The following is a 27616-nucleotide window of genomic DNA, read 5'->3' on the forward strand; positions in this document are numbered from 1 at the left end:
CCACTCCACCCCCACCACACACTACTGCAGGGTATACAGCACAGGCAACTGCACCTAGAGGCTCCATTATACCCCTACCCACCCCACCCTACCCACACTTTCAGGGTAACCACAGGTCGCCCAGGCTTCTGTCTGCCATATACTTGAGCTAAAACTTTCCACATAAAAAGTTCCTTTCTGTGGGCCTGCCAGGGCCAGATGGGGAAAGAATGAGCTCCAGCAGCTTGGATGGGCAGTCAGCAGCAGCATCTCAGGGGCTTCAGAATCTTTTGTGAGAGCCAGGTTCCAGGCAAGGCCAGAAAGGAAATGACCCAGAGGCCAGAGCAAGGCATTCCGTTCCAGAAAGTGTGCGACTGGCAGGGCCAGGCAGACAGTATACTCCAAAGGAGAGCTTCAGAACTCATCAGTGACCCTTTCTCAAAAAGGTCTGTATGTCTTACATTCTGCTACAGCGAGAGCAAATTTTGGGAAATTGAAACTGAGAGATTTGGCCCATAATTATCATCATCACAGTTACCATTTATTTAGAGCCTCCTGTGTCCATGAAGCTTTGTGCATATCATTTAATTCTCACAAGCATGAAAGGTTCATATGATTATTTCCATTTTCTAATGAGAAAACTAAGACTCAAAGAGGCCAAGAAACTTGCCCAAAATTACCCGGCCACAAAGTGGTAAGAAGGATTTATAGCTGATCTGTGGGGCTCAGAAGACTGTGCTCCTTCCACAAACCAGCCTAGCAAGCACCAAAGCCTAGAACTGGATCCCTAGAGTTAATTTTCCTCAGTCCTACCCCCTCCCACACCCCTAAGCTGTGCCAGGACTTGCTCCCAAGGTGAGGTAGTCCCCATTCTTACATGGCCGAAGGGGTCCAGGTGGTTGTTTGTCAGCTTCAGCTTCTGGAAGGAGACCAGCTGCCGCATCCAGTGGGCCCCAGTGGCAGGAGAGTCCGGGTGGACGTACAGCCTTCCTGGCATTGCTGGCTCAGCCTTCCCTGCCACCATCCTGCCAACACAGCAGATAATGCACTGGCAGTTGACTGCCCTGGGACTGGTGAATCCAAGATTCCCTGTCCCCTCTGGGAGCAAACCCCATAGACCAGAGGGAAAAAAAGCTGCTGGTCCCATCACTTTTTCAGTTTTGGACTCTGGGGGTGAGAATGAGGGACAGAGGAGAGAGTGGTGAGGAGGGGACAGCAATTCTGAACCTGTTTTATTTTACTGCAATAGAAAGACAAAAGGAGATTATGGAGAAACATGATTATTTATTTGAAGGACTTAGGCTAATTACAAAGATACGATGAGATCTGAGCACTTCTGTTTGTGTGTTATATTTCACAATTTTAAAATGTTATATTACATGGAGGGAGTTTCTCAGTGGACTGCTTTCAATCCCAAGGGCAACGATAAGAACTTAATTGGTAGCTGTTCCCTCAGCCAAAGAGTCTTCTCTGCAGAGTGCTAAGCCAACCCAGAAAGAGAAGAAATGCCCTTCCCAGGACATGGCTACCAAATCCTGTCTCCCCAGCCTAATCTTTGCTGGCTCTGCTACCCACCCACTGCAGAGCTCAGCATCCAGAACCCAACCTCTGGATGGCAGCTGATTCTTTCATTCCCTTCTCTCCTTGACCCCTGGGGAAAAACAGGGTATTAAGGAGTTGGTCTCATAAAAAATAACCCAGCATTTATTTACCAGGCCCCCATTTGGTTTTGTCCCTCAACCTGTGAGTCTCCTACACTCCTTTACCAAAGGGTCCTACCAACCAACCACCCGGACAGCAGCCTGGTAAATAAATGTGGACATACTGCTTATGACGGAGTAGGCTTATAGCCAAAGGAGATAGCTTGAATAGGAAGTCAGTGGAGAAAAGGGAGAGAGGCACTGGACACTGGACATTCACAACCAAAGGCCCCAAACCGGGAACTCCTCCCCAGCGCAGCACTGCTAGAGCCCAAATCTTCCCAGTGTCAGCATTTTGTCTGTTGCCCCAACAGCACAGCCATGAAGTCATGAGTCCATGGTTGTGGGGAGAGCACAGACCCTTGAAATCTACCGGACACCCAAAACTGCAGCTCATTTTCAGCCTCCAGCCCCAGGTCCCCTGCAGCAGGGGTACAGATATTTGCAACCCTCCCCAGCCTCTGCTGTCCCAGTTTTAGAAGTGGACTTGAGGGTATAGATCTAGATAACCTAAGGGAACCCCTGGATGAAGCATCAGGTAGAGATGAGTATGCTGAGTGGAAAGAGAAGTTGAAGAGAAGGATGGTGATGTGGTGAGGGTCCCAAGCCTCTTACCATTTGTTGTCACAGAACTTGTAGCGGTGGTCATCCGCAGGGACGATATCAATCAGCAGGATGTACTTGGTCTTAGGGTTCATGCCTGTGACTTTTACCTTGTAGCTGGGGAACATCCTCCTGGATGAAGTCAATAGATGAGGGAGGAAGTGTGGACAGAGTACCAGGGAAGATGGCACAGAGTGAGAGAAGGGGCAGAGGCCTTTGAGAGGTACTCCCTCTTAGTGAGAGATCTTGGCACTGATCATAGTTGTGTGACCTTGCACAAGTCACTTTCCCCTCTGGCCTCAGCCATGCCCCTGGACAAAGAGAGGATTATACCAGCTGTTCTCTCAGAGTCCCTGCAGCTGCCAATCTTTGTGTCTAAGAGGAAGGTTCACACAGTTTACTGAATTCAGTGTTCCCTCTGCCCCCAATTTTCCTAAGATGGCTATGAGCAGGTCAGGATTGTAAGAGGAATTTCAGCACCAACCTGGCTACCTGAATTTCCTTCCTGCCCTTTGCCAGTCCTATATGCAGCTAAAATTCTGGGGTGCCATTACATGGGATTGAGTAGATGGCCTGGAAACCCCATCAACTGCATTTGTCAACAGTTCATCAGATGCCTCCTCTGGGTTACTGTTTCTGTAGAAATTCTCAGGCCTTAAACTCTCAGGATTCTGCTGAGAATCCTTTTCGGTCTTTGGATTCCTTAAGTGGGTTAGCAGAGGTGTATATCCCCCATGAATACCTAACTTGGGCCTGTGTACACTAATTGGGGACCAGGGGAAAGTCAGTCCAGGAGTCTCATGGATAAAAGCATGGATTCAGGAACCATACTGCATGATTCAGAGCCTGGCCCCACTACCTACAAACTATGAGGCCTTAGGCAACTTGCTTTGGTTTCCTATCTCTAAGATGGAGGTATTATTACCACTTACTTCATAGTTGCTGTGAACACTAAATGAGTCGATTTATGGCTGTTATCACTGACCCCACAGTACTCCACCCTCCACAAAACCTACTTTTATGAAAATGGAGTCACTAAAAAATGGAAAGCTTTGCTAGTCCCTGAGCCCATGTGGAGGACACCCAGGACCCTGAGGCTCAGGGAACATTCTAGAGAAGAGTTTCCTCAGACCCCTCAGCACATACACATATTCAACAATAAGTGCACACACCTGCAGGGGGGACAGCTCCCTCCCTTAGTCACCAGGTTCCTGAGCCTGGACTTCACCAGAGTGGGCAGACAGAATTTCCTCATAATCCTTCTCAGACACTCCCTCCCCTCTCCTAGCTGATCTTCCCCAAAGAGGAACACCCCAAGGGAGAAGCAAGACCCAAACCTGACTGAAGATACTAATGAGAAATAGGAAGCAGCACTGAGTTCTGATAATGCCCAACCAATCCATCTGGGAGCACCACCAGGCAGTCCTCTCTGCCTCTCACTGACCAGATGCCTCAAACAGATGATTGGAACCCCCCATTTTGTCAACAGGGGTACCCGCTTACCTGAATAGAGTAGAGCTTCCAGAAAGGATCAAGGCCTCCACAAGGTGGCAGAGCCTGCACCTAGCCCAGACCAGGACCTGGGGCCAAGGGTTCAATTCCACCCCAGCCCAGTCCCGGGGCAGCCCAGTCTGTGCACCCTCTCTGCGACTGGAGGAAAGGCCAGTGTGAGTACTGCAGTGGGTGGAGCAGCAAGGATGTGTGTGAGCGTGTGGATGCACAAGCGCATGTGCAGGATTACATGATGTGAGTGCACTTATGTATGTATGTACGTGTCTGGGGGGAGGAGGGAAGTTCTAGCTGCAAGTCTAGGGACTTATAAACCGTGTGGAAGAATTTGTCTCAGATGTCAACTGAAAGCATTTTCAAATGTTCACCCCACCCCCAGGAATGGGGGAAGTGAAAGGGCCCAGGAACCCAATCCTGGCTCCTGCTTGACAGCCTGCCTGCCTAGCCTGGAGGCACAGCTGGAGACTGTGCCACCCTCTTTCCTGGCCCAGCCTCTCCCCTGATGGCCTAAAGCTGAAAGTGGGGAGGAGGGACAGCAGCTGCTTCACCTACCCCCCCTTCCAAGGAGGAAGCCCAAGAGTCCTGTCCCCTCCAGACTACCATTTTGTAACTGCTACAGAAGCAGCCACAAAATGGGGCAGTCCACAAATGCAGCAGTGCTGGCTGTGCTTAAGCCAACCTGGTACTGGTGCCCTGCACTCACCCTGTTTTTCCTGTAATCTCCCCAGATGGCAGCAGCAGAAAGTAGAATGGCCTCCTCAAGGGCCAGCGTCCACACATGGCCCAGTCCTCACAACTCAACTGAGAGGGGACTAAGAACACTTATCTTCCTCTTCTCCTACTCCCTATACACTTCACCTCTGCACCTCAGGAGGCCAGGCTGGCATTGGCTAAGTGCTTTTTAAAAGCCCTTTAAGGAGTCTATGGTCTGCCTCCAAAGGCAGGGAACTGGTGTCCTATATTTGGCCCCTCCTGGGAGCTGACCATAGACCAGACTTCTGACTGATAACAGCCTCGGAGAAGTGTGGTGGGACTTGGGGCATAAGGGAGGGTATTTCCTAGGCTCTGCTCCCCCTTCCAACAATCCTCTCTGCCTAGGACAGGAGTCCCCAAAACCACGGAGGAAGAATGAGGTATCTGGTCTGACTGGGGAATTCAGAACTCTCTGCTCCAGGCTGAGCCAGAAAGTATCTAAAAGCTCCATTGCTTTCATGGAAACAATTATCTTTATTTCTAACAGGGTCCAGTCAGGGGACTGCTTCTGAGCCATGTAGAACACATGCCACAGGGCAACTAGGCGCTATCATTACTCCACTTGGGTGTATTCTTGATGACTCCAGAGGATCAAGGGCCAGCCCAGTGTGGGGGTAAGTCTGAGAGTGAAGGTGAGTCACAGGCTCCACCCACCCCCACCTACCCCAAAGACCTCCTGCCTAGACTGAGGGGAGAATCACAGCCCCCCGGGCATCTGTCTACAGGTGGCTAAGGTTGGGGCCCAGAGGTCCCAGCATGGGAGTGTTCACCAAATCAGACAACTTGGGTGACAAAGGCCAGGCTGGGCTTGGGTGCTATGACTTCCTCTGGGCTCCACAGGTACTGTAAAGGCCTATTCTAAGGCCCCTACTTGGCCTGCTCCCGAGCATCCTCTGATGGGTGAGCACTCTTAAGAATTAAGCATTGTGAATGAGATGTAAATTGTTTCTGCGATTTATGACGTAAAATGGACGTGAAAACCAACATCCTGTGGGAGAAACGCATGTCTCAATGGCAGGGAGAGAAAAAAGTGAGGCACTGACTTCTGTGCAGCCGCTCAACCCCATCCCCCGGGCGCTAGAGCGGAGGCCCTGTCAACCCCCTTCTCTTCCGTCCTGGAACCCTCTCCCTGCGTCCTACTAGTCCTCTCCCTGAGCGGACTACGCGCTTTCTCATTGCGTCCCCCGCACCCCCTTCGGGCTCCCGCACCCCCTCCGGGCTCCCGCACCCCCTGGCTCATGCGATGCACGCGGAAACGGCTCCGGCAGGGGAATAAACAAGCCGGCTGCCGCCAGCTGGGGAGGAGATGAAAGCCTGGGATTTCTCCTCTGATCATGCAACAGGTTCTGAAAGGGTGCGGGACTGGAGCCTTTATCTACTTCATACTCGGAAATGGCTTTAAAATGAACTGCTAAGATAAGCTTCCTCCGACATGTGTCCGTGTCGGAGGCTGGAGTGCGGGGGCGGGGAGGGGCGGGGAGGGGCGGGGAGTGGTGGTGAGGGCAAGGGTTTCGGGGCATTTTGATTTTGGCAACAAACCTGTAAATACGGACTCGATGTTGAGCGGGACACGCAAGTTACAGCTGTGCTGGGAGAGCCGCGGGGCTCCCGGGCCCAAGGGGTTGCCGAATTCGTGGCGCCGACCTACTCGCCCTCTCCAATCAACACCCCTCCCCGGGGCGGAGAAAGGGGTGGAGTGTGCAGGGAATTGCGGACTAGGATCCGCAGGATTCTCTCCGCCTGGACCTCCCAAAGCCAACTGCAGTCCCAGTCTCCCCAAGGCATGGCGGAGATCCCAGGTGCAGCTTTGTGCACCTTTTCCTAAATGTAGGGGCAGAACCGCATGAAGGGGTGAGAAGTGTGCCGAGTGATTGTGAGGACGGGGGCTTGGTAACTGGGAGTACACACAATAAGGAGTCTTGAGGGTAGGCTGTAATGTTCCATTTCTTTATCTGGGTGGTGCTTACACTCTGTGAAAGTTCATTGAGCTGTACAATTAAAATTTGTGCGCTCTTCTACGGGAATGATCCACTTAAATTCATATTTAAAAAATTCATATATACATATATAAAGGCCAAGGCCTTGGAGTCCAGAATCTGAAATGAATTAGCTTCAGGAGAAGGGCAGGGGTCCACAGAAAATCCCAACCCCATCTTTCAGTCCCTAATATATTTGGGGGTGTGGAGGAAAAATTCGGGATATGTTGGGGAGAGGCCAGGGCCCAGCATCCAAGGCTGAGGACTGGGGAGAGGGGAGAAAGGTGGAAATGGTGCTGATGCAACCTATAGCAACACCAAAATTTTTGTAGCCAAGTGATTTCTGAGAGCAATCACAAGGCGACTTCATTTCTTTTCCCTTTCACACACACAAATGTTTTCTAATTCACCAAAATCATTTTTAAGAAACGTTTTTCCCAAAGTGGGGGACAGGGGTGAGAATATATGGAATAGATGCTATTTGGTAAGTCCAATTGCTTCTCTTAGACTTTTTTTTTAAGGCATTTCTTTCTGATAGACTTTTGCTTTCAGAAAATACTTTAAAAAGAGATCAAAGCAATCTCTCCCCAACCCACTTTCCCAGTGTCTTCAACCCTTACTTCTCTTATCACCCACGCCACTGGGCTCTGACGCTGTGTATACAGAGCAAGGGCAATTGGCTTTGAAGCCTCGGATTAAGCCGGGCCAAATCCTTGCCTCAGAATAACAAACAATACAGGTTCAACAGGAGTTCTCATCGGTAGTTCATTTTTCAAACGCAAATTCACTGTCACTAACACAAGCAACATTGAACTCAACAGCCTATGAAGGCCGATAGGGGAGATTTATCTGGTGGCAAAACCATGACCTAGGAGTAGAGCAGTCAGACGGTTAGGAAATTTTCATTTTTGAGCGGTTTATATTTAAATTTTCGTGGAGCTCACTTTTATCTGTGTTTGGGAGAAAATGCCATTTCTCACATGGATCAAGCTTGGCAGGGATGTGAGTGAGCCAAAAGAAAGGACTGCTCTCTGCACTTAGCGGCACGGACCCCTTGGTGCAGGGGCCTGAGAAGAACAGAGGCCATCTAGGGAAGGGTTTAGCCCCATTTTACACCTGACATCAGGAACTGATGTCTCGCCCTGTGGTTGGCATTTTATTCTCTGGATCAAATTGTTAAACAATTCTAAGTCACTACCCAACAAAGGGGACCATTTTCTCCTTTGAGCTTCAGACCTTAACAGACCTAAAGGCAGGCAGGAGGCTTGTGACCCCACAAGTCGAATTGACTTAAGAATATTTCAGGGCCTCCTCCTCTTGCAACCAGACAGCAGTTATGGGTCTCTAGGGCAGAGCATGAACCCCAGATTGAACAAGGGCTCTGTAAATAAGCAATCAAGAGAATTTTTCAGAATTAGGGTTTTGTTCTGGGAGTAGAGTACATCATTGGCTTGGCTTATGCAGGTCTGGCCATTGCCCAACCCTAACTCTATCTATATGAGTCAAGTCTTTTGCTTCTCTGGGGCTTGGTTTATGCTTCCAGTTCCCCTCCAGCTCTAGCAGTCTAAGACTCTATGAATCAAGGTTCAGGGGAAGGATCCAGGCTGTCTGTTGAGAAATGGAAGTGTTCCAGAAAGGGTTCCAGTAAAATTGCAAAGAGTTTAGGGAAACAGAGAGGAGCTGGACAGGATATTAAATAGACACAACCCCAAGCAAAACAAAGTGTATTCAGAGGTTGCCTGTGTAATGGAGGTAACGGTGGGAGGAAGGGAGCCACAATGACCAGAGCAGGGAAAGTGGTCACTGATGTCAGGAGGCAGGCTATACAGGAGGGAAAAGGGTCTCTGAGAACCCTGGGGAGGGGGATGAAGTCAGTAACTTTCTTAAGGACTAGACCTGACACAAGGACAATTTTTTTGCCAAAGAAATGAAAGTTGTGATGAACCCATAATTGACCAATATCAAACCAAAAGGTCCATCTCTACAAGAATCAGGTATAAACATCTGCCAGAAGCTAGTCATCTCTGGAATTATGTGAGGAAGGGTATGTGGTGTGGGGAAGGGAGGGAGGAGGACCTACACAGGTGCAGGAAACCCACTGAAGAGAGCCACAAATACCTTTTGTTTAAAATGGTGAAGACCAGGCATGCCCAAATCCCATGATGGCCAATCATTTTCAAGAGACATAGTTGCCTAAAAGTGGAAGTTCTGAATTGTTCTCTTCTTTCCTTCCCTTTGCCCCAACAGGTACAAGAAATAAATTCTCTTTCCTCACACCTGAAATCCACATGACAATTTACCAAGCACCTTTCACATAACTGCCTGGCTTGATCCTCACAGTAACCTAAAAAGGAAGGGCAGCAGGTGGGTCAGCAGGCACCGTCTCCATTTTACCCAAAAACACTGAGCCTCAGGGACGTCTAGTAATTTGCCCAAGTGCTTCAGCTAGGAAGTGGCAGGGTTCCCCACTGTCCTCAATGCTTGCTTTGTTCACCCCCTTTCTAATGTATCCCCAAAATGCAGGAACTCAGGCCCTGAAACCTCCCTGCGCCCTCCCCAAATAAAGGCGCTGGGTGGCAATACCACTCCCTTACTAAAACATGAGGGTGGCTAAGTGCCCAGCCATCCAGCACCAACAGTACTAAGGGGCTCAAGGTTATCTGGTGAACAGAGACAGGAAAGGCCACAGCACCCCTACATGGCACACAGCAGGCCACCAGCCCAATTCTATTTAAAAAAAAGTAGAAAATGCTGAATGGATGCCAGGCATTTCTCTAATTATTGATATTATTAGCTAAAATATACTGTCCTATGTGCTTTACAAACAACTGTATGAAGGAGGATCTATTATTTTACAGATGGAGAAGGGGGGAGAGGAGCAGAGACCCTTAAGTACCTTGCTTAAGGTTACCCAAACACAAGCAGAGGAGCAAGAATTGGAACAGCCCAGCATCTGACTCCAGATCTCAGGTCCTTGGTGCTTCACGATCTTATTCCTCCAGAAAGCCCAGTTTCAGGCCTGCAGCCTGACAAAAAGACATTTTTACACCTAACCTGTTCCCCCAGGACCAAAATGATATTTGTGTGTATGTGAAAGGGCAGGTGTGGGTGGGGAGGTGGCCCCTGAACCTGAACTTTCCAGCTTCTCTGTCTATAGCAATCTTCTCCACCTTATAACTGGCTCTTCTTGGTTCATTCCCTGCCCCACCGGAGACAGGGCAACCCCATCCCGCACGGTCTGTCTTCCTCCTCTCGCCCTCTCCTCCCTGTTCTCTCCCACAGACACCAGCACATTTTAAAGATGTTTCCACTTTATAAATCATCTCTTTCTGGCAGCCAACCGAGAGTGCTCCCTGAACAACACGCAGCCCAATAGTGCCCTCCCGTTGGCCAAGGAGGGGGTCTGAAATGAGATCGGGATGAGAGATGGTGTTTAACACCCCAGAAAAGTTAGGGAAATGGGAAAAATAGTCATGTCTTCTTCTGTTGAGGGGCACTTCTGGGATTTCCAATCAATGCAATCCTGAAAATCCTGCAAGTTCCCAAAGTTGGGTATGGGGGGTGGGGAGACAAAGTAGCTTCCCAGGGGGACAAAAGTGCTGGAGCAGAGACCTCCGGCTTTGCGATCCTTGTTTGCATCTCATTTGCATACTGCTACCTCTCTCCTAAATTCTCCTCCAGGGGCTTCCTTGCCGGGTGGCCCTCTGAGGGCCTTGACTGCCCAGTCCCAAGCTCTGGCTGAGAGGCTGAGGCTAGAGTGGTGAGGAGACTCCCATCCAGCCATGCCGGGAGCTGAGAGGACTGCTAAGGAAGCCCTCTGGAAATCCCCGCTGCTCCCACCAGTCATTCCCCGAAGTAACTCTCCCATCGCTGACCTGCCCGCCTTGGTGATGATCATCTCCGTGCCCGCCTCGTGGAACTTCTTCCAGAGCTCCTTCTCATGCAGCCCCACCTTGATGTTCTCGATGGTCTGGGATGGAAGGGAAGGGGATTCATGTTTGCCTGGCCCACGGCTCCACGCGGACGCCCTCCCCTACCCACCTGGGAGACTTAGAGTATTGAGCCCTCTAAAAGGAGAACACGGACCCTAAGAACTGTGCATGGCATTGCAAGCCTTGTGAGCCCATGCATGGAAATCTCGTTTTACAAAATTATTTTGTACCACTGGTAAATTTTTAAAAATGTAATAAGTGGTGAAATTCCTTCCTTCGGGGCTTCACCTACAAAGAGAACATTTATACTGACCCTGACAAATAGATAGCACAATACTACCTAAACACCTACAGAAGGAAACAACCATTTCGTGTGGCCGAACTTAGCCACAGACTTGCAGGGTGACACACTGACATCCAGAAGGGCGCACACACCCTCTCTGCCACACGTGCGCGCCCACAGACATTGCACACAGACCGAAAAAGACCAAGGCCATGCCCAGCCAGATTCCGTTCTTTGCGATCACGGGGTTATCACCGGGAAGCCTCTCAGTGAGGCTCCCACTACCTCGCAGCTCCGCGGCCGCTCCTGTGCGCACCTGGGCGGAGTCGACTCTTCCCATCCGATCCTACGCTGTCGCCGCCCTCTCCCGGTCCTCGAAGTTGGAAGTTGCCGCAGGGGTCACCCCACCCCACACCCCACACCCCTCTCCCAGAGCAGCCCCCAGGATTTAGGAGGAGATGGGGCCTTAAGGGAGGACGAACAAATAATAGTCCGAGAGACCACCAAATACCTCTGGAGCGAGCACTGCCCGCAGTCGGACGGAGGACGCAAGCAGACGTGCCCGCAGACAGACGCCCGACCTCTACCCGACAGCCGGCGCGGTCCTACCTGCTCGGCGGAGGCAGCGGTAACTGGGACGTCGGCGCCGGGGCCCGGGGGGCTGCCGAGCGCGGCTCCGCTGAGGACCGGTGCAGCCAGCTCTGGCTCGGGGATGTTGGCGGCAGTGGTGGCGCTGGCCTCACGGAGCGCTGGGCCCGGGGCCCGGAAGGCCTCCTCGCTCTCCGACAGGCCCTTGTCCTGCAGCATTTCCTGTGGTCACAAGCATAGAACGAGTCACTTGCCCGGGTCCACTCTTTCTGAAGCTGGGGTTCCTGCGGGCTGGGAAGCCGCCCTAGCACACATGGACCCCGCCCCCTCCTGAGCTGGGGGAGAGCGCCTATAGGGAGGGCAAGACCTTCGCCTCCTCCCTCCGGGTTCTAGACCTTGGAGGGTCTGCCTGCGGTTCCCTGTCTGCCTGCCGCTACGTGTGGGGCTCTGTGATGAGTGGGTCTGAGGCAAGGATAGCCCTTTCAGCACTGCCCCAGCTGGGATCCCCAGTCCCCCCTGCCGCTGGGCACCAGCCCGAGACCTGGGCCTTCTCATCTGTTCCCTAACAACAACTCTTGTCTCAGGGCAGCTAAGACACTTCCCAAGCAGGTAGGAAAAAGGGAACCAGGCTAGAAGGGCAGGACCGAGGCTCCTGGTGGCAGGCACCTGCAGAAAGGGCATTTGGGGCTTTCACTCCTACACATTCCTGCTCCTACAGACACCTCTTCCCACACTGACACACAGCCCTCAGTGCCCAGCACTCTCACCGAGTCTTCTAGTCACCCAAGCAGCCACACTCTCCTGGGGCTGTTTTGATCCAGGAATTAAACTCAGCCCTGGGCCGCCCCAGCCTTGCTCTAGCATTCATATCTGCTGGCTCAACCACTCTCACGTTAGCTCCAAAAGGCTCTGCTTTGAGTCAAAGGGCAGAACCCAGACACTCACCAGTTAAGGACCAGGCTCGTCAGATGGGTCCAGTTCATAGACCAGGCCTAGGCCTCCTTCAGCCCTGGCATAGAGCACAGCTATCCTCCCCTGAATATCTGAGCCTGTTCACTCCTCTGCCCAGGTTCCTGCTTGCTGTCTGGAGCTGGCTGGGGGATCTCAGGATGAGACCTCAGTCTGCAAGGGCCTGCCTGTCCTACCTCCATTAGGGCTGCAACTTTATATTATCCCTTCTTCCCTTTCCTACCTGACTGCTCTTCCCCCTTTCTCTGGATCTGGGCTAGTCCTTGTGGGGCTTTCTTTATGTCTGGATCCTCCTTTGGGTACCACCTTTCTCTTCTTATCTTCTTTCTGCTCTCCATTTGATCCCCCTGTGCATCCTAAGATGCCATCCAAAGATGCAGGCCCCTCTTCTATCCTATCCATTGGCCTTCTCATCTTGAGCCTAGACTTCAGCTCCCAGGGCCTCACTAAGTAAACAAGCCAAGTGCAACCAAAGAGATAAAAAGGGGCCTGGATGGCTTGAGCTGGGAAAAGCCCATAAAGATAAGGCTGACAGCCCCATCGGTCCTCTGGCTACAGCCGGCAGAGAGCAGGGCTCCAGGACATGGCCGGCTCCTGTACCCGCTTCACCCGCGGGTTCCGGATGGTGCCTCAAGAAAGCAAGGAACCCCCAAGCAGGAGGACTCTGTGCGACAAGGGTTATTGAGCCTTAGGCCTGCAATGCTGGTTCCTGCAACCTAACACAGACTTGCTAGCCCCGGGCTACATTTGCCCAGATAGGCACCCGCGATCGGCTGGTTCCAGACCCAAAGGACGGTGTGGCAGAGAGAGGGTGCCAATTCGCGCGTTGCCGGCCTGGCTGCTAGGTCCTCTACAGGCCATTTGTCATATTCGGGACCGTAGAGTGGCACTGCCCGCTCGCGCCGCGCGCTCCCATCTTGGCCGTCGCCGAGCAGTACCGCGGCCGGTGTTCACTAACGCAGGGTCCCGCCGCTCGAACTCCGAAAGAAGGCTCCGCTGTGCTCCTTCCACTCCTCGGGTTCACCTCCTCCTCTTCTCTCCGCCACCAGGCCACAAACCGGCGCCGCGACAGGTCGCCCTCACCGGCGCTCCCCACCAATTTCCCTTAATTCCCTTCCGACTGACCCAGCCCGGCCATCCTCGCGGTCTCCGAGGTTCGGGTGGAGCCCTAGCCCAGCCGCGCGGGCACCATCCAGTCACGAACCCAGGCCGGGCCCGCGCCCGCGCTCTCCGCAACCTCCGCGCTCGCCTTCACGCCGAGCCCTCTCTGCAGGCGCGGCCGCCGGCTCTGCTCCCTTTGAACATGGATCTGTCGTTTTCAGCTGCTTCGTTTTCCAAGGATGGCATTTTTTCTTTTCACCCTTAGAACATTACCCGCGATTATTGTTGCAGTGGAGAAACTGTTAATATTTCGAACTATTTTTAATATTTAATTGTTCCTATTATCAGAGCGTTATTCTGGTCAGTTTAGTAACATTAAGAAATATTTACCCTTTCACATAACCAATTACTACTATTTTAATTTTCAGTAAAGTATGGGCTAAGCACTGGCTTGTTTTGTAACTTTTAAAAATGTAGGTGCTTTCCTGTCAGTGTCCAACATTCCAGGGCCTCCTGATAAATTAGTAATAGAATCACCAATATTTGGTAATATTAGTTATGGTGTTCCAATAGGTCGTGTTAATATATCGTTATTTTTATATTTACTCTACACACCTAAAAATGTTTCCGCTGCTGGCTATTCATTCCCTGTTTACACTTTGCCACACGGCTCCAATGACTTGTTTTTGTCATACTGTATAATACTTAGTATTTGAGTTTATTTTCTTTACATCCTTATAAGAGTTCTTGTTATTTTCCATAATTTGCTTTGTTAGGATTATTCATAATACTTCAGAAATTCTTCGCCACATCGTTATAATATCTCATTACTCTGTCGTTATTTGTAATATTACTGATCTTAATTCACTGGTTATTTTTCATCATATCATTACTTCTGTTTACTTTGTCCTAATTTGTAATATTGCTGTAGTTCTTAATACTCTGATTATTTTTCATTGCGTTTGTATAACACTTCTTATTACTCTACTGTTATTTATAATGTTGCTGGTACTATTAATACCTTGGTCATAAATTGTCATAATATTCCAGTAATTCTTGTTGCTATGGCTTTATTTACATTACTATTGCTTTCAAAATTTTGGTTAATGTTTGTTTTAATAGTTTATAATAGTATTATTACATTATATTATATTATTCTATCAATACTACTACTATCAGTATTAACTCTTAATGTTGTGTTTCATTTTTCACCTTTGTCCTACAGTTTTCTTCATCATTTGTTTTACTACTACTATTGATTTTAATATAAGGGCTCCTATTATATTGTTCCTATATTTGGAGTTACTCTGTCTTTATCCTTTTAAAATTGTGGTTACTACTTTCTCTTGATTCTTAAAGTGACTATTATTTTAAAGTCTGAATGCTGTATTGATTATGCTGCTTAGCCCTTTTTCTTTGGTAATTGCTCACATATGATCATTCTTGATCACTGATTATTATGTATATATACAAGTTCCTTGTTTTAATTTTGAAGACTCTGTTGCACCAAAGCCTCCGAAGTCCAGTGATCCATCTGATCGCTCCCATTTCTACATCCGTATTCGCCGCTGGAACCCAGGCCCTCTTCCTTGGCCTTTCTTATTCTGCAAACATCGATTCCAGGGCCACCGTTCTGCCTGTCGCAGCTTAACCTTGCTCCCACGGGGGCGGTGGTGCTGTCGTTTTTACACTATGCTGTTGGGACTCTGGACTCAATTCGTCTCGTCTCGGAGGAGAGGAGTGCTCTAGCCCCAACCTCTGGGAGTCGGGCCGAGGCAGCTACCCGACCTGAGGCACGTCGCGCCGCCCTCCTGCCACCTTAACCAACCTAGGTCTTTACCTCGGTTCCGTTACTCGCACACTTTCTAGCTCATACTCCCCGACCCTGCAGTCTGACTAGGGACTCCAGGTGGCCCGACGCGCACGGTTCACACCCTCCCCCACCGGACCGGACACTCACCCTAACTGCGCTGCCGCATGTAGAGGCGCCTGTGGCCGGGGGTTCACTGTAGGCTCGAGTCCGAGGAGCACAGCACAGCCCGGGCTCCAACTACTGGCCGTTGGGTTAGGGTCCCGCCGCCTGCCTCGCCCTCGGGGCCGGACACATCCCGACTCTGGAGCGGGCCCTTAATCTCCGAGGCTGCACTTTGGGGCCTCAGCTCCCTTCCCCTCCTTCCCTCCCTCCCTCCGGGGCCACCCCCCCTTCCTCTGCGCTGACGTCGCCGCTGTCAATCAGTCTGCACCCACCGCCCCCCGTGGTGGGGAGGGGGCGGGTGGTGGTGGTGATGGCCGAATCGAGGGTCCCCCGTCTCTGCATCCCTAAGACCCCAAGCCCGAGCAGGCCGCCCGCTTTCCCACCACGCCGCGGCCCTGCGCCCACCCCACGGCCCTCGGGCCCCGCCAGCTGGGAGCCCCGCATGGTTTAGATTAGAGCAGCGGGAAGAGAGGGCTAGCGGCCCGAAAGCGCCTTGCGGCTACCACCCGGGGCTAGACAATGAGAACTGCACGCCCGGCGCTGTGGTGCCGCCCGCGGACTGGGACGCTCAGCGACTAGGGCCTAAGCCGTGTCGGGGACCCACTTCCAGGGAGATGGATCCCCAGGCCACAGGCTCCCCACTCGCAAACACGCGGTCTGGGAGTCCAGCTTCCAGCCGTGCACGCATGTTAATGGGGAGCCCGAGCACACGCACCTAACAGGCTGCTTTTACTGACCACGCACATCACACACACACACACACACACACACACACACACACACACACACACACACACACACCCCTACACACTGCGTCTCGCGCCCTTTCTTGCTATCAGGCTCCGGCACTATCTGGACAGGGAGGGCACGGCCTTGTCTGGGCACAGCCCCTCTGCTCACCGGCTGTTCCTCCTCCCTACCCAGCAGTGCAGCGTGCGCTGGACCGGGCCTGGACAAGATTGGGGAAACGACCCGGGCATTCACGGGTGAGGTTAGGCCCCACGATCCTGCTGGGGGGAGGCCCTGAAGCCGGGCTTGAAGCAGCGGCGGGGAGATGGCGCGAGATGCTGGGCCGGCACAAAACCGATGCCCAGGGCCTCGGCTTGACTGAGCCCAGGCAGGGATGCAAGGGGCTGGAGCTTGGCCGGGCCTCTTGTGGAAACTGCGACAGAGGGCCTGGATTCAGCCAACAGCTCCCAGACATCGGCAGAACAGTAGAGGTAGACCAGTCCAAAGTCAGACACAGTCAAAGGTTCAGAAATCGGAGAAGGCCCTGTTCAGAGCCGTCTGGTCTCTGTGCCTCAGAAAATCAGGTCAGTTCAGCCCTCCATACCTCCCTACCTGGAGGGCCTGTGACCTTCCATCAGTCTGGCTCTGATTTCCTCAGTCTCCACTTACCTCTATTTCTCCATGTCTGTCTGTACCTCCCCTTAGGACCCTACAGCCCCACAAGCAGACAGACCCACGGTCTCACCCCATGTCACAGCCTAACAGCTTCTTACATGCCTATGAGACAAGGATAGGCCTGCCCATCCATCCTTAAAGGCTTCAGAATCTTCTGTTAATAAAGATTCCCAGATTAATCCCCCAATTCTCAACATAAGCTGCATCTCTCCCTCCACTGCTATTCCCATTTCTATCAGCCTCAGTACCTTTTCAGATGCTGACCTCAAAATAAGATCGAAGAAACAGCACAACAAATGAAAAATTCATGACACACACACACATACACACAACAGAAAAGAACAGGACAGGGAAATGCCTAGAAAATAGCATCCATCCCCACCCCCACCCTCCACTCAAAGATGAAGCAAAACACCATTTCTGAAAAGCCAGTTGCTGCTGTCAGGAGCCTATAATTCAGCTCAGCAATGGGCCCACTACTCAAGAATCCTTATCACCTCCAGCAGTACCAGATCCCCTACCCCATCTTTCTTTTATGGCTCATCTCATTGAGTTTCAAACCAGGAAGAGGAAGAATGGTCCAAGAGGAGCAGAGAATCTTAAACCTTCCCCAGTCCTGCCTTTTCCTAGAGTGGAGAGAGGGAATGCCCTAGTGTTTCAGGAGAGGTCTTGGGAGTCATGTTTCCTATGTAAAGGGAAAACTGGATGACATGCCTCAGCTTCTGCTCCCAACCCCCATCACAGGTCCTTCTCTAACAGCCTGTAGGGAAGTCTCTTGCAAATAACTAGTGTACATACTAACCAACCACCTACTATGTGGGATGGTGACCAGGAAGGTAGTGAATCACCAGATTCTATGGAAAGACTAAAATTAGGCCAGACTCTGGAAAGAATTTGCTGACAGTCATTGGAGCAGTTCATAATGAGACCATCTAATGTAGCTCTTAAAAAGCTACTACACGAGACTCAATATCAATTGGGTCATGATGATGTGGAAAAATGAGATAAGAAGAGACATCAAGGTTTTAGTAGTAGGAAGGAGCAAACTAGCCAGCAAGCAAGAGAGAAAGAGAGGCTGTGTACCCAAATTCCCCAATGCTGGAATAGAATGCCTTATTTCATGGACACTAAGACACACGTTTTTCCACATTTTGACATCTCTGCAATTGGGATGCATCTAATAATTATGATGTGTCATAATTTATACTGGAATTTTCCCTTTTTAGTGGCACATAAAACAACACAGTAGCTTCTAATTGATGAAATAGTGTATTAGCTGATAAATGGCCTGTGGAGAAAAGAAAAATAAAATATTAAATTATTTTCCAAAACTGCTTTGAGGAGTTCAAAGTACAAAACCTCTCCTCAGAACATCCTCAACATGATAAAGGGCATTTCTGAAAACCCACCACTAACATAATCATTAGTAAAAGACTGAAAGTTTCTCCCTCTGATCAGGAAAAAGACAAGGATGCCATCCTCAAAACTGCTATTCAATATTGCACTGGTAGTCCAGACAGAGCAATTAGACAAGAAAAAGAAATAAAATGCATCCAACTTAGAAAGGAAGAAGTAAAACTATCTCTATTACAGATGACATGATCCTATTATAAAAAATCCCAAATCCATTTAAAAAAAGATTAGTACTAATAAAGGAAATCAGCAAAGTTACGGGATATATAAGATCAACAGGCAAAAATCAGTTGTGGATAGAAATCAGCAGTAAGCAATCTGAAAGAGAAATTAAGAAAACAATTCCATTTACACTAGTATCCAAAATAATTAAATCACTAAGAATAAATTTAACCATGGAGGTGAAAGACTTGTAAAAATATTACAAAATATTGCTAAAAGAAATGAAAGAAAACCTAAATAAATGGAAAGGCAGCCCATATTCATGGATTGAAAGACTTAATATCATTAAGACGGCAATACTACCCTAAGTGATCTACAGATTTAACACAATCCCTATCAAAGTCTTAATGGCAAGATGATTAAATAACGATATGGCTTTTATGATGTGACTGTGTAATTGAGAAAACCTTGTGTCTGATGCTCCTTTTATCTAAGATATGAACAGATGAGTAAAAAAATATGGATAAAGAATGAATAAATAATAGGGGGGACACAGGTTAAAATAAATTGGGTAGACGGAAATACTAGTAGTCAATGAGAGGGGGAGGGTATGTATGAATTTTTTCTTTTTTCATTTCTTTTCTGGAGTAATGCAAATGTTCTGAAAATGATCGTGGTGATGAATGCCAACTACGTGATGATATTGTAAGCCACTGATTGTAAACCATGTATGGAATGTTTGTATGTTATGATTCATCAGTAAAAAAAAATTTTTTTTAAAGATTCAAAGGCAGAAAATGGGGAAAGTTAAGATATAACTCAGTCAGGTAAATTGGACCAAAAATATAAAATAAAATTTTAAAAACTTGCTCTAAAAAATAACAAAATCCCAACAGCCTTTTTTGCAGAAATGGAAAAGCCAATCCTCAAATTCTTATGGAATAATAAGGGTCCCAAATAGCCAAAATAATATTAAAAAGTACTTGCAAAAGAATGAAGTCGGACCCCTACCTCACACCATATAAAAAAATAACTCAAAATGGATAAAAAGACCTAAATATAAGAACCAGTACCATAAAACTCCTAGAAGAAAATGTAGGGTAATATCTTCAGGATATAGTAATAGATGGTAGTTTCTTAGACATTATACCCAAAACACAAGCAACAAAAGGAAAAATAGATAAATGGGAACTCCTCAAAATGGAAAACTTCAGTGCTTCAAAGGACTTTCTCAAAACGGTTAAAAGACAGTCAACTCAATGGGAGAAAATATTTGAAAACCACATATCTGTAAGGGTTTGATATCCAGAAAATCTAAAGAAATCCTAAAACTCAACAATAAAAAGACAATCCAATTAAAAAAAATAGGCGAAAGACATGAATAGATACTTTTCCAAGGAGGAAAGACAGATGGCACAAAAGCACATGAAAGATGCTCAGCTTTACTAGCTATTAGGGAAATGCAAACCAAAACCACAATGAGGTATCATCTCACACCTACTAGAATGGCTGCTATTAAACAAACAGGAAACTAAAAGTGCTTGGAGAAGATGTGGAAAAACAGGAACACTTATACATAGCTGGTGAAAATGTAAAATGGTCAGCCACCGTGGAGGACAGTTTGGCAGTTCCTCAGAAAGCTAAATATAGAGTTGCCTTACAATCCAGTAATCCCGCTACTCAGTATATATCCAGAGGATCTGAAATCAGGGAAGCAAACAGACACTTGCATGTCGATGTTCATAGTGGCAGGATCCACAACTGTCTAAAGGTGGAAACAACCCAAGTGTCCATCAACTGAGGAGCGGATAAACAAAATGTGAGATACCATTCAGCAGCAAGAAGGAGTGAAGTCCTGAAGCAGACTACGACATGGATGAACCCAAAGGACAGTATGTTGAGTGAAATGAATCAGACACAAAAGGACAAATATTGTATGATCTCACTGATACGAACTAATTATAATATGTAAACTCATACACATAAAACCTAGAACACAGGGTACCAGGAGATAGAATGAGGCTAGAAAATGGGGAGTTCCTTAATATGTGCAGAATTTTTAACTAGGTGAAATTTGAATATTTGGAAATGGACAGAGATGAAGGCAGCCCATTATTGTGACTATCATTAGCAGTGCTGAAATGTGTGTGAAGGTGGTTGAAAGAGGAAATTTAGAGTCATGTAGATCACCAGAAGAAAAGCTAGAGGTTATACATGAGAATGTATAATACAGTGAATCTTCTGGTGGATGATGATTGTGATTAATAGTACAAATATTAAAAACTTATTTCATGAACTAGAGCAAATGCACTGTTCTATTACAAGGAGTGAATAAATAGAGTGGTATATGGGGAAAATGTTGCAAACTATGGACTACAACTGACAGTAAAGTCTTAATATTCTTTCATCAATAGTAACAAATATACCACACCAATACTAGGGTCAATAATATGGGAGATAAGGAATATGGGATGTTTTTTTTTTATTTTTGGAATAATGAAAATGTTCTAAAATTGACTGTGGTGATGAATGTCTAATTATATGATGATACTGTCAGCCATTGGTTGTATATTTTGGATGGATTGTATAGTGTACGAACAGATCTCAGTAAAATTGCAGTGTAAAAATTCCAATGGCCTTTTTTGCAGAAATAGAAAAGTCAATCCTCAAATTCATCTGGAATAATAAGGGGAACCAAATAGCCAAGACAATATTGAAAAAGAAAAACAAAGTTAGAGGACTCACACATATCAATTTTAAATTTTACTGTAAAGCTACAGTAATCAGAACAGTATGATACTGGCATAAAGATAGACATATAGACCATGGAAAAGAACTGGTCCAGTTCTTTCTGAGAGTCCAGAAAGAAACCTATACATCTATGGTTAACTGATTTTCAAAAGAGGTGCCAAGACCACTTAGTGGGGAAAAAATAGTCTCTTCAACAAAAGGTGCTGGGAAAATTGGATATCTGCACGTGAAAAATGAAGTTGGACCTCACACCATATTTAAAAATTAGTTCAACAATCTAAACAATGAGCTAAACCCATAAGATCACCAATCTAAGTAATGAGCTAAACCCATAAGACTTTTAGAAGAAAGAATAGGGCAAACTCTTCATGACCTTGAATTGTTCAATAGATTCTTAAATATGATACTAAAATCATAAACAACAAAAGAAAAAATAGATAAATTAAACTTAACTAAAATTAAAAACTTGTGCATTAAAGGATACCACCAAGAAAGTGAAAAGACAACCTACAGAATGGGAGAAAATATTTGCATCATATGTCTGACAAATACCTGATAATATTTGGTTTGGCATCCAAAAAATATAAAGAACTCTTATAACTCAAGGACAAAAACACAAATAACCCAATTTGAAAATGGGCAAAGAATTTGAATAAATATTTGTTCAAAGAAGACATACAAATGGTAAACAAGCACATGAAACATCATTAGTCATTAGAGAAGTATATATCAAAACCACATCACACATGTTAGAATGGTTATAATTTTTTTTAAAGTTAAATAAAAAGTGCCAGCTAGGATTCGGAGAAATAGGAACACTCATATATTGCTGGTGGAAATGTAAAATGGTTCAGCTACTGTGGAAAACAGTTTGATGGTTCCTCAAATAGTCAGGAATTACCATATAACCAGGCATTTCCATTCCTGGATATATACCCCAAAGACTCAAGCAAATACATGTACATACATGCTCATAGCACCATTATTCACAATAGCTAAAAAGTGGAAACAACACAAATATCAAATATCAACAGATGAACAGATAAATAAATGCAGTATATATGTACAATGGAACACTATTCAGCCATAAAAAGGAATGAAGTACTGACACATACTACTATGTGGATGAATGTTGAAAACATGGTGAGTGAAAAAAGCCACACACAAAACATCACATCTTGCATCATTCCATTTATGTGAAATATCCAGAATAAGTAAATCTGAACAGACAATGCAGAATGGTGGTTGGGTTGCCACCAGATGGGGAGATGTAGAGAAACCGCTTAAGGGTATGGGTTTTATTTGGAAGTGACAGAAACGTTTTGGAACTAAACCAAGGTGGTACTTGCATAACATTGTGAAAGTACTAAATGCCACTGAATTGTTCATTTTAAAATGGTTAATTTTGTTATGGAAATTTCACCTCAATAATTTTTTTAATTAAAAAAAAAATAGCAAACAAACCTTCCTCCACTAGCTGAGCAAATGAATAATTAACCAAAACCCAGCATCTATCACACTGAGTTAGGGTGACGCAAGGGAAAGCGCTAAAGTTTGATTTCATGCTGACCTTGGTTTTGAAACCTGGCTCACCACCTAGCAGTTATGTGGCCGTGGGCAAGTCCTTTAACAACTACATCAAATAGGAACAATCAGACAACACATTTGCCTCTTGACTAGCTAAAAATCAATGCACGTAAATGCTTAGCATGTGGTAGGTGTTTGATAAATGTTAGCTTCCAATTATTTTTAAAACTTATTTTACCCCATTTCTTTCCCAAAAAGGCTTGAAGGAGTTTATAATCAAAATAAGCTAATAAAAATACAAGAATAAAGATAAATTAGGGTCAAGGAAAAAGGAGGAAGCATATATGCTATAAGTAAGTATTGACGAAATTGCTATCATTGAAAGCACAACCTGGTTTAGGACCAGCAGGGAGAAATGATAGTTCTCCATTTGTAGAAACACAGCAATTCTACGGAGAGGGGTAGAGGAACACATTTTGCCCTGGTCCTAAGTTTTTAAACGAATTTCTCATGTAAAATTGTATTCCTATATCCGTATGGTGTTTCACCATTTGCAAAGTGGCACCACTGCTATCTTATTTGATACAGCATTAACCCCTTTTTATCTCCATTTTATGGAGTCATTCATTAAAAAAAAAAAGTATTTTCCAAGAGCCTACTATGTACCAGATACATAAAGAAGAGAAATAACTAACTAAATGGTTTCACCACAATTTACTAATGAATGACCTACAAACTCACTAGTGAACAACCTAAATAACCAATCTCAAAGGGAATAGAGGTTGTAGGGAAAGCTGGGAAATCCCAGGTCAGCACAGTAAGGTGGCTTGAGGATTGAGGATGATTATTTGAAATGGGACCATAGTGTAGTAAAAAACAAGTACATTTTTCTAAAACCTAGGTTTTTGGAGCATTTAATAAATACCAGTGCCAAGCCCTAATCCAGACCAACTAAGTCAGAATTTCTAAGAATTTCTAAGACCAGGGTTGAAAACTGCTGCTTCATGCCAATCATGAATCTCCTTCCCTGCTTTCCCAGTCTTCCTTGTTGATTGGGACGGCCATGCAATCCAGTGTCAGCCAATGAGACCAAGGCAGAAGTCTGGAGGGAAAGAGAGTTAAAGAGGTTGTAGGAAATCTTTTACTTAATAAAGGGCAAGAACTCAAAGTCTTCTTTTTTATTTATGGATACGATCTTTGGAGTTCTTACCCTCTTTTTGCCTTGAGGCAAAAAGGATGAAAGGATGAAAGCCAATATACTATGAATATCAGAGAAAAAAAAAAAAGAACATGGGTTCCTGATGACATCACCGAGCAGGCAAACCAGTCAGGGTTAGCTATTGTTAGGTCCAAATAGACTCCTGAGACACAGGTAAGGGTCTTAGTTCCCAGTGGAGCCCATTAGATACTCCATAAATGAAAGATGCACATCTGAGCGTCTGAATATGTGCTTGTGCATGTGGGCATGCACACACAGTCTAGGAAACAAAATCCCTCCCCACTCCCTTCCCAGCCATGTTATTCTGTGTGCCTAAGCCTGGGATCCTTATTAAACTCCCAAAAGGGAAAGGGTAGGTGAGGCATTAGGGACTTCACTATCTGCTGTGACTTTATTGTTATCCAGTATCCCAGATCTTGGCTCCAGATTCCCCAGCCCACATCAGGATTACCAAAGTCAGGACAGCTGAATGGGGGCAGGAGCTTGCGCTCATTCTGGGAGTTGCTTCCCCTCAAGCCACAGATTTTGGTCTGCTCACATGATCCCAAGCCTCTTCCCACCAGACAGAATTGGGAAACTTCCAGGTAGAAGGAACTGAGGACTGGAGCTAGGCTGGTTTGAATCCCCTCAAGACTGAGGGCAGTAGCAATGATTCACCAAACACTGAAGTAGGTCCTTCCTATAACTGTCATTCAGCCACTACAGAGATAGGAAATGAGTTATCAAGTCTGAATTTTGCACAGGCTAGCCTAGCAAGTCTAGACCTTCTACACCAGAGTCCTAACCAGCAGGTGGATTATCCACAGAAGGTCAGACTTTCTCCCATCTTATACTACACGCAATTGAGCTGCCACTTCCATTTCATCCAGTAAGACATCCTGAAATACACACTTATTTCATTAGCTGTTTGAGGAAGGTACATCTTCTAAGGTTGTATTGGGTGAAAAAAATTCGTAAATCAGAGAAATTATTTAATTATCCATCCCCCTTCCTTTTTCTTTCTTTCTCCCTTCCCTTCGTCCTAGCATGGATAATCCAAAACGACTTGATTTGGATGGCTGTTTTTTTTAATGAGGAGCCGAAACAAATTGGAATTTAAGAATGGGAAAATACGTGGGTTTTCAGAAAAGCCTTAGAATTTGAAGTTAGAAAACCTGAATTCAAGTCATCAGCAGACTGAGAGATTTGGGTATGATCAGCTTGAAGCCTCTGTTTTTCTTATCTGTAAAGTGAATTTAATATCAGCCACCTCAAAGGACAGTACAAAGGATGAAGTGATATCACATAGATAAAAGTGCTGCAAGAGCACATAGTAAGAGCTAGCAGTTATTGAGCACTACAGGGTGCCCCACAGGATTTTAAGAACTTGATGTCCATGCTATCATTTCAACCTCACCACTTTATCAGGTGGGCACTATAATAATTTCCTTTTTACAGATGAAGAAATTGAGATTACATTATTTGCCCAAGTAATACAGTCAGGAAGTAAAGTCAGGATTTGAACCCAAGTAGTCTGAATCTTCAGTGCCCATACATTTAACTGTACTACTCTATGACCACTTAACCTAATCCTGTTTCATTTGTTAAACAGATATAACATTAGCATCTCTCTTCCAGGATTGTTATAAGTGCACAGTGCCTGGCACAGGACTCTCAAATACTAGCTATCATTATTATAAATGGGACTTGCTCAAGGTCTCATAATAAGAGCTCATTAAACCTATAAGACTCTAGAGCCTAAGGTTTTAACCTATTAGTTATGATCACTATTCATTTTCTAAAATGTAAAATAAAATAGCCACCAGGAGACTAAATCATTTCTTTTTTTCAGGCTCCCAAAAGAAAGACGCCTCCACCATCGTTCACGATTCCAACAAAAGAATACTCTGTCTCCCAGTGACCTCCACCTAGCTAGCCACGGAATAAAGTCAGCAGAACCTACGGCAGTGGCTTCCTCAATCACCAGGACACGTTGTTGATGGAATGGAGATCATTATACACAAAGACTCTACTGCAAGCTTTACATGCGCAAAGATGACATTGATGGGCCTTTCCAGCTGGGAACACAGCCTTGGACAAAAAGGTCATTTTTGACTACCCAGCACAAATGGAGATGTGTAAATATGCTTTCATCTGGAATAAAGTCCTCTGTAACAAGCTACTGGGCAAAGAAGCTCCCTCCTCCACTGCTGCTTTCCATCCCATATCCTCAGGCACAGATCCACTGCCCCCGAGGTAGTCTGGCCCTGGATGTGGAGCAGATACACTGTAAGGTCTGCACAGTGGGCTCAGAACCCCATTCTCTCTCTCCTTCCCTAAGTCTCATTGGTTATAAAGGTACCTTACACCCCCAAAACCAAGTAACTCATGGAACAATGCTGTTTGCCAAATGAAACCCAACAGCAGACACATCTTTGGTACCTTCCACTCCCTCTCCACATCCCAGGGCCCTTTTTTTGTGCCAAGCTCTGACCTCTTTTCCACTCACAATCCCAAAAACGTTGGTCCTGGAATTTCCTGGCTAGCTCCCTCATCCCATCCCAACCCTTCCTCTCACCACTGCCCTCTCACACATTCCTTAATAGCCTTGGGCTCCACTCACCAAGAGCTGTATTCCGTGTTTCAGTCATGGATTTTTCAATTCCCAACTCTAAGGGGCAGGAACAGTAGAAAAGGGAATGGAAGGAGGCTTGATGTGGGCATCAGTGGGAGGGCTGGGAGGAAAATTTCTTTTAGCAGATTTCATGAAGGAAAGAGGCTGAGCTGCAGGCCTGGGGACAACTTTCTTGCATCCAAAATCCATAAATTCCCTTAGTCCACAAATCCAAAAGCTCCTTCCATCTAGTTCATGTTTGGGAAGTGCCTCAACTTCTGGCTTCAACCCCTCTTCCGGTAGTTGGTCCTCACTCCACCTTTAAGGAATCAGAGGTACTCTGGGGCTCTGTTAACTGGACAGATCTCCACAGTAAGACTTTGCATTCCCTCATTCAGCTCCTCAAGCTGGGTTTTGGGGCCATCCAAAGAGCCCTGTATCCCAGAGCTATGCCCACACTGGCACGGAACAGGAGTTCCTGTGAGCTATGCCCACATCTGTTTGTTCCTGGGAGTCAGGGCCCGAGGCTGTGGCACTCCAGGAGAATTCAATAGGCCTTAGGAGAGGAGGCCAGGAAAAAGTCCCTTGGCCCCACCCCCACGTCCCTGCATTTTCTTATGTTTCTCCTTTGAACAGGCTCCTTTATTTATTGGGCCTCATTTAACCTCAGCCATGTCCTCCTGGGATCATTTATTTGGTAACTGTCACTCAGCCTGCTCTGGCATTAACCCCATAATCCTATTGATTTCCTCCAAGCTAGTTGGGGGTTTTCCCGACTTCTTCCTGGACCATTGGAAGCTGATTCCCAGTTCTGGTCACTACTGGGGAAAAGGCCCCAGACTGGTAAAAGGCCTGGCCGGCATACTATCTGGGGACTCTTACTCCCACCTCGGCCCTTCTCAGGATGCAAGAGAAAGACTCGTGATGCAGCTTCGCTTCCTTAAGTGTGAGGTAAGGTGGCTGAGCACCCGCCACCACGGCCAAGAGCTCCCTGAGTGGCTACTGAGGCCATCCTTCAGCTCAGAGAGCGGAAGCTACACCAATCGCAGTTTCAGTTGGTTCGGAACCCCGCCCCCTTCCGCCATTTTGGATTCCGGAGAGGCAAACGGTCCAATCACCTAGTGGGACCTGTGAGGGCGGGGCCGAGGTCCCGACTGGCGCCCACGTGACTGCTCAGCC

The 27616-nt window shown here is 46.8% G+C and overlaps 1 protein-coding gene across 6 annotated transcripts in view; it reads right to left on the reverse strand.

Moving 5' to 3' along the window:
• The window catches only part of TBX4 (T-box transcription factor 4), a 41579-nt gene extending 14158 nt beyond the window's left edge, over nucleotides 1–27421 (reverse strand). For 3 of the 6 annotated variants that reach the window (XM_077165005.1, XM_077165004.1, XM_077165002.1), the window contains exons 1-5: nucleotides 15354–15562; nucleotides 11345–11545; nucleotides 10396–10490; nucleotides 2295–2414; nucleotides 857–1004 (exon numbers count right to left, since the gene is read on the reverse strand). In XM_077165005.1, coding sequence (XP_077021120.1) covers nucleotides 857–1004; nucleotides 2295–2414; nucleotides 10396–10490; nucleotides 11345–11542 — 561 coding nt within the window. In that variant the 5' untranslated portion in view covers nucleotides 11543–11545; nucleotides 15354–15562. Of the gene's footprint in view, nucleotides 1–856; nucleotides 1005–2294; nucleotides 2415–6083; nucleotides 7623–9416; nucleotides 9547–10395; nucleotides 10491–11344; nucleotides 11546–15353; nucleotides 15563–26446 lie in introns of those variants that run through there. The other 3 variants (XM_077165003.1, XM_077165006.1, XM_077165007.1) reach the window with 3 other exon arrangements.
• Between the last annotated feature and the right edge of the window lie 195 nt (nucleotides 27422–27616).

The sequence above is a fragment of the Tamandua tetradactyla genome, chromosome 6 (assembly GCF_023851605.1).
Source record: "Tamandua tetradactyla isolate mTamTet1 chromosome 6, mTamTet1.pri, whole genome shotgun sequence".
Lineage (NCBI taxonomy): Eukaryota > Metazoa > Chordata > Mammalia > Pilosa > Myrmecophagidae > Tamandua > Tamandua tetradactyla.